Below are 14,232 nucleotides of genomic sequence, written 5' to 3' on the forward strand. Positions count from 1 at the left end.
TCTGTGTTTCCCTCTCTCTTTGCCCCTCGCCCACTCGTACTCTGCCTCTCTCTCTCTCAAAAGTAAGTGAAACGTTTAAAAAAAAATTTTTTTTAATGCACATAACAAAATTCTTAGCTTTTTTCTTCTTTTCCTTACAAGAAGCTTGAATTTTTTCTTGCTTGGTATTTATAAAAATAGTGAACACAGTTTGATAACTAGTTCTACTGTAGTATGATATCCCGATATGAATATCAAATTATACATGTACTTACATATTAATATTATTATCACATGCAAAGTACTTTCTTTATAAGTGTTAATGTTTGAATATCTTGATCATGTGTGACTTTGAGAAATATGCACAATTATACCTGCATCCTAGTTCTTCATTTTGTATGTGCATTATTAAAATGGGAAATTGTAATAGGTTATTTTATGAAACAAATATGCATTATTTAAGGAATAGTAGAGCTAAAATTCCAATATAAGAAGTCCTAAATATCTGTCCCATATCATTTGTTATGTGGAATTCTATGAATCCTCCTTAAAATAAGTCCTTAGCAGGGACAAAGTTTTGTTTAGTGTTTATGACCCTTCCATCTCCAAAAGTCTAAGGCTTGTTTTTATAATATATCACAGCCTCACTGTGATGACCTGATGCATATCTACCAAAAAACTATGATGGTTTTAGCAGTTATTAAGTTATTCTGTTAAAGTATTAGAGAATTCTGGAGTTCTTATCCACTTCTTAGAATTTTAGTTGGTGGTGTATAAATAGAACAGATTTCTCCTTCAACTTTTCATGTAAGGTCACTTTTTTCAGCAGTGATGAATATGTTAATATTTTTTCCCAGTCGCTCAACTCTTTTCATTGCTTTCACACTGTTTCAATTGTCTTATAATATCTAAGAAGAAAGCGAAAGAATGTTCACGTGTAACAGAAAAATAAAGTGCCATGGTCAGAAAATATATTTACCACATTGCAAACACACTGATGAAGTGTGGTATTTTTTTCTCTGAAATTTCCACACTCAACAGGAAACATAGACAGCAAGCTTGAGTGGGTGGGTCTCTGAGGTTAAAGCTGTTAATAAAATTCTTGAAATTTAGTTTTAAGCGCAGAGCATTTCCAACCATGTTTAGTTTATTAACAACAGTTAAGTGTTCTGACGCTTTATACTACTAGGTGAGTATAATTGGATTTTTTCAAATGACTTTTTCCCTCTCTTCAAAAATGAAAGTAGTCAATCTAACTGTAGTTATGCAGTCTTAGAGCTGACATTTAGTAGTCTAATATATGAGAAAGAATAGCTTATTAATTCTTGACAGTTAACATTAATAGAAGAGCAATAATGCTAGGGTTTCTTTTAATAATCTTTACTTCATTTTAAAAATCAAATGTATGAAATACCATCGTTTTTTTTTCCATCTTATTCTGACTAATAGGAATATTAGTTTGCATGGCACTATTAGGAGATTGGACTAAATGGTGTCCTGTGTTGTCTTCAAATAAGAAAAGCCTATAATTTGAATTCATTTATGAAAAACTAAATCTGAGTCAGTGCCTATTTTTAAATCAATAACATTACATCTCTCACGAAATGTTCTAAGTTCTTAAATTAAGGAAATGTCATTAAGCCAAACTAAAAAAGGTTTGGGCTGTGAATATACGAAATGAGGCACTTGTGTGGTTTGGATTCGTAAGTAATTTAAGTTACTTGTGGGTTCATAAAATTAATAAACTAAAACATTGCACTGAAAATTTAGATACTCATAAATTATAAAATGCAGGATGTAGGGGAGGACCTAGGTTCATACATTATACTGGTAAATGTCAATATTTAGACGTAGATACTTAACTGATTTGACTCGTAGAAGGTTAAAACGAGGACCCTCCACTTATCATTTTAATACTTCCTACTGTGTCTGTAAATTTTATTAAATATTCTTGGTACGTGTACTGTGCTTTTTAGTCTATTCTGTATCTATGTGCTTCAGTGAATTTATTGTGATATAAAACTATCAGCTTGCAAGATTGTTTATTATGTGTTTTTATGTAAGTAGCTTACTTCCGTATATTAACCTTCGTATTAACTGTGCATGTCAAAAAAACTAGGTATTTAAGTAGATGTCATATATATTTCCATGAATTTTGGCCATTATCTGAATTTGAACATAAAAAAGACTTTAGTTGTTAACTTACCTAAATTCTAAAGATTTCTGATTTCTGCAAACGTCAGTATCTTTTCTGAAAAGATTACTTAGTTCTCATCTTTATTACTATGATATAGATAGGTAATAAACATAGTCTTCTACTCCCTCCCATGAGACAGAATAGTTAACCTTCTAAATGATGTTTTTTGGAAAAACAAAACAAAAAAAAATCCACTGTCCTACTATTATGAATAAAATGGAAAAAATACATAATTATCCTTTTTGCCGTGTCCTCTGTTGATGCAGAGGATCAGGGTTTGGGTTTAAGATTTAAGGATATTCAGGAGGTAATATGCTAGCAGTTGTTTAATATATCACAAGATGACTTAGAATTTCAGAAACTCTGGAATAGGCAATATTTATAGTATTCATATATGAGATAACTTGGGAGCCAACTGTTCCTTTGCTTTTTTCCTTTCTTCCTTTTCTTGTTTCTTCTCTTTTTCTCCTCTTTTCTCCTCTCTTCTTTCCTTTGTTCCTCTTTCTTTCCTATTCTCTCTTCTACTCTTAGCGTGTCTTTCCTTCCTTCTTCATACAAAGCAGATTTAATTTCTTAGGAAATTATGAGGTATATAGCCACCAAATGCATTAATTTCATTTAAGTAAACTATGTTTATTCATCTAGAATATGACAAATTCTAAGATTTGGTTTATAGTTGGAGGTGTAAAAATGTTTACATAGTAAATTATTTCTGCAGGTCCCCAAGTAAGCCCTTGGCACGGAAATTAATGGATTGGGAAGTAGTAAGCAGAAACTCAATATCTGATGACAGGTTAGAAACACAAAGCCTTCCATCACGATCTCCACCTGGAACTCCTAATCAGTAAGTACAGACTGACATCAGGTGTATATGTTGCTAATTTCTAAATTATTGACTGTGTTATTTCCATTGCCCAAAGATTGAAATATGTAAATCTTTACCTTTAAATCTTTTAGCCAGACATGATTTTTGTTGCTCCAGAGCATTATTTCCTCATAGCCTGCAGCTTATTGCATAAATGGCCTGGAAAAGCCTCAGTGAATGAGGGAGTAGAACATTGAACAAGGATGTTCACTATCCTATACAGTATGGGTCTCTAGCCAATAAATCAAGATCTATTAGTAGACTTAAAACCTGGAAATAATGGTTATTACTGGCATAATCCTTTTATTGGCTTTCAAACAGAATTTCTAGGGGAACATATATTCTTTGAAAATGCTAAATGATTGTGATTATCTTACTTTATCTCCTACCCCAACCACTGTTTCACCACTTTCTGTGGTCTAGAAAAAGGTGTTTCCAACATAAGCTCCCACAAGCTTAGCTATATCTATGCTAAGAAGCCTGTGTTACTCAGTACTTACTGTTTATATACTTCTATTATTTCCTACCAAAACTGTATGCTTTGATATAGATAATAGTAAGATAATCAACTCGTACTGGCCAAAGTTGTTAATTTTATAATGTGTTAACAAATGGGTTGAATATATGGATGTAACTAAATAATGATAAACACATCTCAGTATGTTCACAGACCTTGTTCAACCAAAAGGTTTAATACAAAATACTTGAATTTTTATATGGAATATAATATTTGAAGAAGTCTAACTTTAGAAATATTTTATACACATTAATATCCAATAAGTGTGTAGTAAATTCTAGAAGTTGTGTCACCAATGGGTGTTTGTCAGCCCAAGAATAAACTTCTGCCATATTGAAAGTAAAGTATGTGCATAAATAGTTTTGTTCAGGGAGCATTATCTCATACTTTAGTGTCTTCCTTTTTTTCTTTTAATGTTTATTTCTTTTTGGGAAAGAGAGAGAGAGAGAGAGAGCATGAGCAGGGGAGGGGCAGAGAGAGAAGAAGACAGAGGATCCGAAGCAGGCTCCACGCTGACAGCAGAGAGCCCAGTTTGGGTCTCAAACTCCCTAACTGCGAGATCATGACCTGAGCTGGAGTCGGATGCTCATCCAGCTGAGCGCCCCCAGGCACCCCCGCTCAGTGTCTTCCTTACTGCTGGAAAAGATAGACTCAAAAGTTTCTATGTTTCTAATTGCAGATTGCTAAATTATCTTTTTTTATATATATAAAATACTGTATATATTCAGAGGCTAATCAACTGTTTGAAGAAAATTCAGAATCATCTTTTTTGGTCCCTTTTCCAGGCACTCATTTTTCCATTAAAAAAAATTTTTTTTTTAATATTTATTTTTGGAAGAGAGAGAGACAGAGCACTAGCGGGGGAGGGGCAGCGAGAGAGAGAGAGAGAGAGAGAGAGAGAGACAGAGACAGAGACAGAGAGACAGAATCTGAATCAGGCTTCAGGCTCAGAGCTGCAAGCTGTCAGCACAGAGCCTGATGCCGGACTCGAGACTACGAACCGTGAGATCATGACCTGAGCTGAAGTCAGATGCTTAACTGAGCCACTCAGGCACCCCAACCATTTGTTACTAGTACCACTAAATAATTACAGAAAATTGCAGAAAACACAAGAAATTGTATGACAGAAGACACAGGAAAGATGATTGAGTTAATTAATTAGGAGTAGTTCTGATTAAATTTCCTGGTTAATGAAACAATTTTAATTTAATTTTATTTTATTTTTTAATGTATATTTTTGAGAGAGGGGGAAAGAGACAGAGTGCAAGCAGAGGAGGGGCAGAGAGAGAGGGAGACAGAGAACCTGAAACAGGCTCCAGGCTCCTAGCTATCAGCACAGAGCCCGATGCGGGGCTCAAACTCACAGACCGTGAGATTATGACGTGAGCCGAAGTCAGATGCTTAATCTACTGAGCCACCCAGGCACCCTAATGAAATGATTTTAGATATGATCTGAAAAAGTTTTTTTCTCAATTCTAAAGAGACAGTACAGTGTGATGATTAAGAGCATAGGCCCTAGAGTCACTGTACGTTTGAACTTTGAACAAATTAATCTCTTTGTCCCATTTTTATCTTCTATAAAATTATAATAGCAGTGTCCTTTATGAGGGTTAAATCAGAGGATATATGTAAAATGCTTAGAACAATGCTTAGCACATAATAAGTGTTCAAATGTTGGTTATGATTAATAATAGTAATCAAAATAATTCATGTGACTATGTCACTTACAAGGATGGAATTATGTTATTCATTATCTATTTTTAGGAAGTAAAGGAAGTCCCATAAACAGAAACATTTATGAGGATTAAAAGAGAACTCAGACCAGAAGATATTTCTGAATTATTTATTCTTTCCCTTTATTTTATACAGGCAGACCTTGGAGATATTGCAGGTTTGGTTTCAGACCACTGCAATAAAGCAAGTCAAATGGATTTTTTTGTTTCTTAGTGCATGTAAAGTTATGTTTACACTAAATGTGCAATAATAGCAATGTCTAAAAAATTAGTGTACATACTTTAAAAAATATTACTAAGAAGTGCTAACCACATTCTAAGTTTTCAGTGAGTCGTTATCACTGCTCACAGTTTACTATAACAAATATAATAACAATGATAAAGTTTGAAATAATGCAAGAATTCCAAAACGTGGTAGACATGAAGTTGTGCAAATGCTGTTGGAGAAATGGCACCAACCGACTTGGTTGCAAAGTTACTGCAAACCTTCAATTTTTTTTTTTTTTTTAAATCTTTATTTTTGAGAGAGAGAGAAAGTGTGAGCAGGGGAGGAACAGAGAGAGACAGAGAGAGAGAATCCGAGCCATGCTCCAGGCTCTGAGCTGTCAGCACAAAGCACGACGCGGGGCTCAAACTCATGAACCGTGAGATCGTGTCCTGAGTCGAAGTCGGACGTTTAACCGACTGAGCCACCCAGATGCCCCAATTTTTTTTTTAAAGAAGAAGCATAAAGCAAAGCACAATAAAGTGAGGTGTAAACACTGATTAAGACACAAAATTGTAGTGACTATAGCCTATGTAGACATTAGGTGTAGAGATAACAGATTGAACAGGTAAAATCCTTGCGGCAGTTCGCTGACTATAGTTCAGATTTTTGACTTCCTATTTGGTGTTCTTTCTGTTTACTTCACACTGTCTTTGTCAGAGTCTTTGCTTAGTCAGTATGGTTAGTCATAAAAATACACACTTTCTAATGTAATCATATAAATAAAAACGGGAAAAATTGAGTTAAAGCACATTTTCACTCAATCTTTTTTCCTCTTCATGTAGTCGAAATTCTGCATTCACACAAGAGGGAACCCGGTTACGACCATCTTCAGTTGGTCATTTGGTAGACCATGTGGTTCACACTTCCCCAAGCGAAGTATTTGTGAATCACAGATCTCCATCTTCAACACAAGCTAACAGCATTGTTCTGGAATCATCACCGTAAGACCTTTTTCATTTAGCTTCCTTCTTATAAATTATAATGCCCCAAATTGTTTTATTTGAAATAATCCTGGGAAATTAGGGTGTTTGACATAAGTATTTGTTTACACAATGTATTAACATTTTTGTATTTGTAAATGTGCTTATTTGTCCCTGAGAGTTCTTTGTACTCTTCCCAACCAAAACAAACAAACAAAAAACTTTGTTTTCATTGATTCAGTATGTTCTTTAACCTTTGGTGCATACACTTAAATATTTGTGCAGATGTAGATGTAGCACTGTGGTCAGGTAGTAAGGTACTAAAAGATAGAGTTTCTTAGTATTATTCAAGAAGGGAACCAAAAGAATGAATAGACAATGAATAGAAAATGATGGAAAAATTACTTAGCAAAGGAGAACCAAGTAAGACGACCATCATACTGAAAATGAGTTGTAGAAAGTATTCACACATAATTTTTAAAATTCATTTTTCTCTCGAATTACATACTGGTACATAAATTCAGCTTCATAATTCAGTATTTATACCCCATCAGTTTAATGTACAATATGCTTACCCTCAAATTAATATACAATATCTTGACTTATTGTTTATATTAATGCAAATTAGTCCATATGCAAGTAAAAATTCAGAGTAAGAATTAGGAAAGAAAAATAAAATTCTTTACAAGAAATGTGGCTTCATATAAAGATGCATTTATTATCGAGAAGGGGTGTAGAATGGAGTGACTATGATCAGGGCTGAAGAAAGGAGAGGTCTGAAAGTGATGGGTGGAGGGGTAAAAGGACTGGTCAGAAAAGCAGGTAGGTGCAGGAGCTGGAACACGTGACAAGATACAGAGGAAGCGGTTGTCCTCACTGTCGGGGCAGCCAAGGAAGACTGGCTGAGCCATTAAGACAAGTGGAATTCAGTCTTGGTAACATGTCTTAGTCAAACATTTTGATTGTACGTGTATAGTAAAGAGGTTGGAAGGGTAGGAAAGATATACACTGCACAGTGACACCTGTGGAGAATGAGTTGACAGGAGACAAGATTGATGGAGATTTTGTTTTTGATTGCTTTAAAAATTAGCATTATAAACTTTGATTTTTAGTAAGCATATATTTTCCAATTCTGAAACTTTGAAAAGTACAATAATTAAGAACATGATGGAAATGTTAAGTAATTAAATTTAAAAATGACATACTTTGAGCACATAGAAATAAACCATATAGAGGAATCTCAAAAGCCTGTCTTGTTACAGAACAATAATACCATTCCAGGGCCTAATCAAATTATCTCCATCCATTTTTTTAAAGGGCCCTTTTTGTAGAGACACTCACACATACACATGTGTATACATACACATAGAATTGAGTGTTTCCATATGTAAATTTTATGGATTCACCAATCCAAAAAAACCTTCGTTCTGGTTTCCTGAACTTAAATGGAGATGCAAGTTTAGGATAGATTGGAACTGTGCAGTTTTTGCTTCCCCATCCCGATCCACAAGAATTTCAAATGCCTGGACCTGTTTTTCTCCTTGGACATGTATTTTATTTATGAAACTTGTGTGTTTTGTATTCAGGTTTGAATCTCTAACACTGCATTTGAAATTCAGCCAGTTTTAACCTTAAGAATAATGAGAGAGTTCTGAAAAAATAAGCTTAATGGTAAACAAATTAATTGTTTACAGTCAGCTTTTTCATAAATTATCTCACTGTTGAACTCAATGAAATAGAAAAGACTTTTATTCCCCATTTATAGATGAGAAGGCCCACTTAACAGGATTTATCCCATTTTATAGAACTAACATTCAGGTCTTCCCTATCTGACCCAACCAGCAGAATTTTTGTATCCTAGACAGGGCTTTGTTGTAATCCCTTGGTTGGTTGATTGATTTTTGCAATTCAGAGAAAATATTTTGCAACTTGGAATCAATAGGATTTAGTTTTATATTGGCCAAATGTGAAAAGAATTCAGACAATGTGTCAGATGAAGCACAAAGCATTTCAACATGTATTGAAATAGATCTTGAGATCATCTCACCAGTTCCCTGTTTTTTGAGTGAGTATAGGGCCTTTGAGGTGAAACCTGAGTCCTGACTTTAATTACTGCGTCAGGTTGCCTTCTTCACAAGACGAAAACACTGCTAACTCATAGGTGTGTTTGTTATGGAAACAAATAGGTTGTTTGTACTGCTTAGAATAAATTTACCATTTATAGGCAGGGGCAATTGAAACTACAGTCTACCATTTCCTTCCTTTCTTTAAATGTTTCACAGAAGATTAAACTGTTTTAGTTTGTGATTTTCTGAGAAAAACAATAATCCTAAATTAACTTGAAAATACTTAACAGGTGCTTATTTTAGTAAATTCATACCACAAATGTTAGTATACTCCTATCAGTATGTAACAGGGAAGTTTGGACATTTCTACAAAACCATCACAAAGCATGTAAGTTGGGTGGTGAAGATTTTATTTGAAAAAAATTTTTTTAATGTTTATTCATTTTTGAGAGAGACAGAGACAGAGTGCACTGGGGGAGGGGCAGAGAGAAAGGGAGACACAGAATCCAAAGCAGGCTCCAGGCTCCAAGCTGTCAGCAGAGAGCCCGAAGAGGGGCTTGAACTTGTGAGAACCGTGAGATCATGACCTGAGCCGAAGTTGGATGCTTAACCGACTGAGCCACCCAGGTGCCCCTAAGATTTAATTTTTTTATTTTGATACAGATTGCTAAGGACAGCAACAGAGAGCTGCTTTGACTGCAGAATAAACTGCTTTCAATGCTGCTGTTGAAGTATTCATGAGGAAATTTAAAGCTGACTGGACTCTAGTAAATCAGCAAAGCTTTTGCCTACCTGGCTTGATTGACAGTTTTAACAAATCTTTTGATGCTATTTTACAGTATATTGCTTTGTTGACAGCAAAGTGCACTTAAAAGTAACATTTTCATTATTTTTTAAAATGTCAAAGTTGAAGATAAGCAAGTTACAGTAAAACCTTGGATTGTGAGTAGCTTGTTCTGGGAGTGTTCCACAAGATGAGCAAACATTTCTTTAAAAAAAATATTTTTTTAATGTTTTATTTATTTTTGAGAGAGAGAGAGAGAGAGACAGAGTACCAGCAGGGGAGGGGCAGAGAGAGAGGGAGACACAGAATCCGAAGCAGGTTCCAGGCTCTGAGCTGTCAGCACAGGGCCCGATGCGGGGCTTGAACTTGTGAACTGCGAGATCATGACCTGAGCCGAAGTCATATGCTCAACTAAGCCACCCAGGTGCCCCAATGAGCAAACATTCCTAATAAATTTTAACTTGATAAACGAGCGATGTCCTGCAATATGAGTAGTATGTGATGCCAAATGTCACATGATCACAACTGAGCCAATGGTTCTTCTCTCTGTCTCGGTGACGGATTGTGGGTGATCATCTCCTTTGCTCATATGCTCAGTCTCAGGCCACAGTGTTTAGCAGATATCCGTGATTTTTCAGAACATTGGAAGATGCCCACAATTGGCACTAATGTATTTTTTGTCACTTCAAAGCACCTACAGACAGTCCCTTGCTTTTCCATGCAAGATTAAATTTAGGAATACTTTCCTTCATTCTAGATCAGGCTGCCTGCAGATAATGGACCCTTTCCTCTGCTGCCTTATTGCCAGTTACAGTAAATACTGTAGTATTAATACTGACAAAAATTTATTAATACTGTACTCTAGTCAGCATCCCTGTGAGCATGCAGAAAAAATTCCATTGAGTCAATAGATAGCAGTGATTCCCCTAGTGATAGTGAAAGTTGTCCTGCAGGATAACCCTTCTCTCTCATCTCCCTCACACCAGCCATGAAGGTTTTCAAAGGTCAGTGCAAGTTAATTTGTTTACTTTTCTTTATATTTTGTATTTTCTTTATTCGTATTATATTACAGTAGTATAATCATTTTTTATGTGAATATTTTTGGGTTGTGGAATGAATCATCTGAGTTTCCATGATTTCTTATGGGGAAATTTGCTTTGATATACAAGCGCTTTGGATCACAAGCATTTTTCCAGAATTAATTATGCTTGCAAACCAAGGTTTTACTATATTTGTATTGAAAAACCCCACTATGAGAGTTGGGCATTGGAACACTTTTGGAATTATATTCATTCCCATCACCCTTTCTCCATTCTTAATGTTCAGAAGTTAACACAAGTGGTAATTTTTCCTCCAGATTTTTTATGTGGGTAGATTTTGAACATTACGTTTCAAGTTTTGTTCCCACTCAGCCCCCCTCCCCCACCATCATTTAGGCAAATTATTGGTTTTAAATATATTAAAACCATTGAGTTAGAAGTATGTTATTAGGATTTCACATATAGTCATGTTATCACTTATAACTTTCTATATGGCATGATAGAAAATAGTCTTGGGACATTCTCTGTTAAGTTCTATTGAGGCCTCAGATACTGTCAGATAGGTAGGTTGTTTAGCTTTTCTGTTTTATAAATTGGCTTCTGAGAAGCATTGTATTTGGAGAAGAGTCCACTGCTACAAATAGTTTGAAACCTCTGATTTAAAATAGCTTTGTTCCTGTTTTTTGCAGTTGTTTTGATTAAAGTACAACTGTAACATAATGTTGAGAGCACAAGCTCTGGATTCAGACTGGGTTTAAAACTTGGTTCCACCACTTCTAATTATGTGAGCTTGGATGAGTCATTTTGTCTCTGTAAGCCTCAATTTCCTTACCTGTAAAAATAGGATGATAATATCTTCCCCGTAGTGTTGCTGTGAACATTTAATGAGATGAGCAGTTAAGCAGAGAAAAAGTGTTTGGTAGATGTTAGCTGTAATAATTGTGTAATTTAATTACTTTGGGAGGATATACTAGTAGGTAGGCTTTAAGAATATTATAGCCACATATCTGTCTGCATGTTTGAAGTATGGATGTCTAGTTGAATACAATGAAGAATTCTCCAAATTCTCAACTTGATCCTTAGGCCCTAATCACAAGAGACTCTTTACAGATTTCATAATCCTGAAGTATCAAACCCATTTCCTTGGACAGTCCCATGCCTGGACTGTCCCATTCTAGTCTTACCTAATGACTCACCTCAGCTTTGTCCACACCTTATGAATTCCTTTCACTTAAATCTTTCTTAAAGATTTGCCTTCATTTTGCCCTTCTGAGCTACTGCCACTGAAAATTTTATCTCCATACTCAGCTTGACCCAATTCCCATGCCAATCTTGATCAAGTCTAGCAGCATACAGTTGACCCTTGAACAATGTGGGGAGTAAAGGGTGCTAATGCCTGCATAGTTGAAAAGTCACATATAACTTTTGACTCCCCCCACATTTAACTGCTAATAGCCTATTGTTGACCAGAAGCCTTATTGAGAACATAATCACTTGATTCACACATAGTTTGTGTGTTACGTGTAATATGTACTACATTCTTAACCAGTAAAGTAAGCTAGAGAAAAGAAAATGTTAATTAGAAAATCGTAAGGAAGAGAAAGTACATTTACAGTACTGTACTATAAAAAAAATCCATGTGTATGTGAATCGGCACAGATCAAACTGTGTTGTTCGAGGGTCATCTGTGTTATGGATCCTGCAAATACCAGACCGCTCTAGGACTAGGAAATAAAAGAACCAAAGGAGCTGTGACAGGAGGAGATAAGCTACGGGGACTCAGAGGATGCACTGTATTTGATGATGTACTTGTGGCAGCAAGACCAATCACATAGGTCCCTGGGCTGCTGTAGCTGCAGTATATTTACCTGCCATCCATGTCTGGCAGATACCTGTATTACTTACTTTTGGGAGCTAAGGTCAGGGACTTGAAGTTTGGTTGAAACCAGGCATCTCAGGTCTGGGACCTTGATTCTGAAATGGATTCGTACTGATGTAGTAATATGAGATTTTCAATTCTAGTCCTAATATCATATCCCTGAGGGTTTATATGCATTTTTTAAATTTATTGAGCGTTTATTAGTAATCAGTCTGCAATGGTGTTTACTTTGAAGTGCTGTAAATGTTACTATAGATTAGCCAATGTGTCAAGAATCTTGAATTTTGGATCAGAATTTTATCTGCATCTTAACATAGTATAAGTATAGGATAGTAGAGTTACTGTGCCGTAAGAGCTGGGATAGCACTAGTGACTGTAGTTGAAAGAGACATGTGCTCCTGGTATGCATCTTAGAAGATTAATCTTAAAATAATCCATCAGTCCTGTCAAGTTTGTATTAGGGTCTACCAAGAATATGGTTTTTGCTTATTTTCCAGTCTTAAATTAGAATAAATTTTATGCTTCTATAAAGCATAAAGAGTTTCAGAGTTTATCTTGCCCACTTTTCTTTTTTAAAAGTAACTAAAATAATCCCTTTAGGATTACACTCCTTTCTATACTCTCCTTATAACAGATTTTTTTCTGCCTCCCATCTTTAAATTAAGCCAAAGTATTACCAATATTTGTAAGACACCAGCCATAGCTCTGATGCCCACTTTTTTCATTGGTTCCTATTTCTCTAGTCCTGTCTGAACTACCTAATAGTAGATGCTGGCTTTCTCTTTAAGTCACAGTTCCCTTCTCTCAGGGGAACTCTTTTCTTTTCTTTTCTTTTCTTTTCTTTTCTTTTCTTTTCTTTTCTTTTCTTTTCTCTTCTCTTCTCTTCTCTTCTCTTCTCTTCTCTTCTCTTCTCTTCTCTTCTCTTCTCCTCTCCTCTCCTCTCCTCTCCTCTCCTCTCCTCTCCTCTCCTCTTCTCTTCTCTTCTTTTTTCTCTTCTCTTCCCTTCTCTTCTCTTCTCTTCTCTTCTCTTCTCTTCTCTTCTCTTCTCTTCTCTTCTCTCCTTTAAATGTTTATTTATTTTGAGAGAGAATGTGAGCAGGGTAGGGGCAGAAAGAGAGAGAGGGAGAGAGAGAATTCCAAAGCAGGCTCCGCACTGTCAGTGTAGAGCCCAATGCGGGCCCGAACCTACTAACCATGATATCATGACCTGAGCTAAAATCAGAATTGGATGCTTAACTGACTGAGCCACCCAGGTGCCCCTCAGGGAAATTATTTCTAATGGGGCTGTGTTCCATTATGCTGTCTGGTTGTTCTTCCAAAGCACATTATGTCTCTTCATTTTGTTATAATTAGCAATTGTAGGTTTTTTGTTTGTTTAGTTTTGCCTAGAAAAGTTATCTTTTCTTAGAACTGGCATATTTAATGACATTATTTTAAAGGTGTTACAATTTCTAATTATAAAGCATGGTTTACCTATGAAAATCGTTTTCCTAGATAATTGAATAAGTAATAAATTGACTGCACTCATGATCTCTACATTAGATATGAAGGAGGAAGTTATCATTTGTTATAATAAAATTGAGTTAAATACATTTGGAATAGGTCTTTTTTTTTTTTTTTTTTAATGTTTATCTATGTCTAAGGTGGGGGGATAGAGAGAAAAGGAGACAGGCTCCATGCTGTCAGCATGGATCCCAATGCAGGGCTCCAACTCACAAACCATGAGATCATGACCTGAGCTGAAGTTGGATGCTTAACTGAGCCACTTAGGCGCCCCAGAATAAGTCTTAAAATGTAACTGAGAACCTTTGTCCAAAATAAGAATTTCAGGAGTCTGTGTTGACATCCTTGATTACTTTGATAGACTGTATTAGTAGAGACACAAATAGATATAGATGAAGTTTGGTTCTTGAACCTAGAAAGGGCAAACAGTTACCGGGATTGTCCTAGGAGAATACATAATTAGTCTGTAAAAGCTCCCAGA

The 14,232-nt window shown here is 35.5% G+C and overlaps 1 protein-coding gene across 13 annotated transcripts in view; it reads left to right on the forward strand.

Moving 5' to 3' along the window:
- Positions 1 to 14,232, forward strand: part of PTPN4 (protein tyrosine phosphatase non-receptor type 4) — a 217,266-nt gene that overhangs the window by 158,385 nt on the left and 44,649 nt on the right. For all 13 annotated transcript variants that reach the window (XM_058715513.1, XM_058715518.1, XM_058715517.1 and 10 more), the window contains 2 exons: positions 2,895 to 3,020; positions 6,342 to 6,500. In XM_058715513.1, coding sequence (XP_058571496.1) covers positions 2,895 to 3,020; positions 6,342 to 6,500 — 285 coding nt within the window. The remainder of the gene's footprint in view (positions 1 to 2,894; positions 3,021 to 6,341; positions 6,501 to 14,232) is intronic.

Source organism: Neofelis nebulosa, chromosome 2 (assembly GCF_028018385.1).
Source record: "Neofelis nebulosa isolate mNeoNeb1 chromosome 2, mNeoNeb1.pri, whole genome shotgun sequence".
NCBI classification, from domain to species: Eukaryota; Metazoa; Chordata; class Mammalia; order Carnivora; family Felidae; genus Neofelis; species Neofelis nebulosa.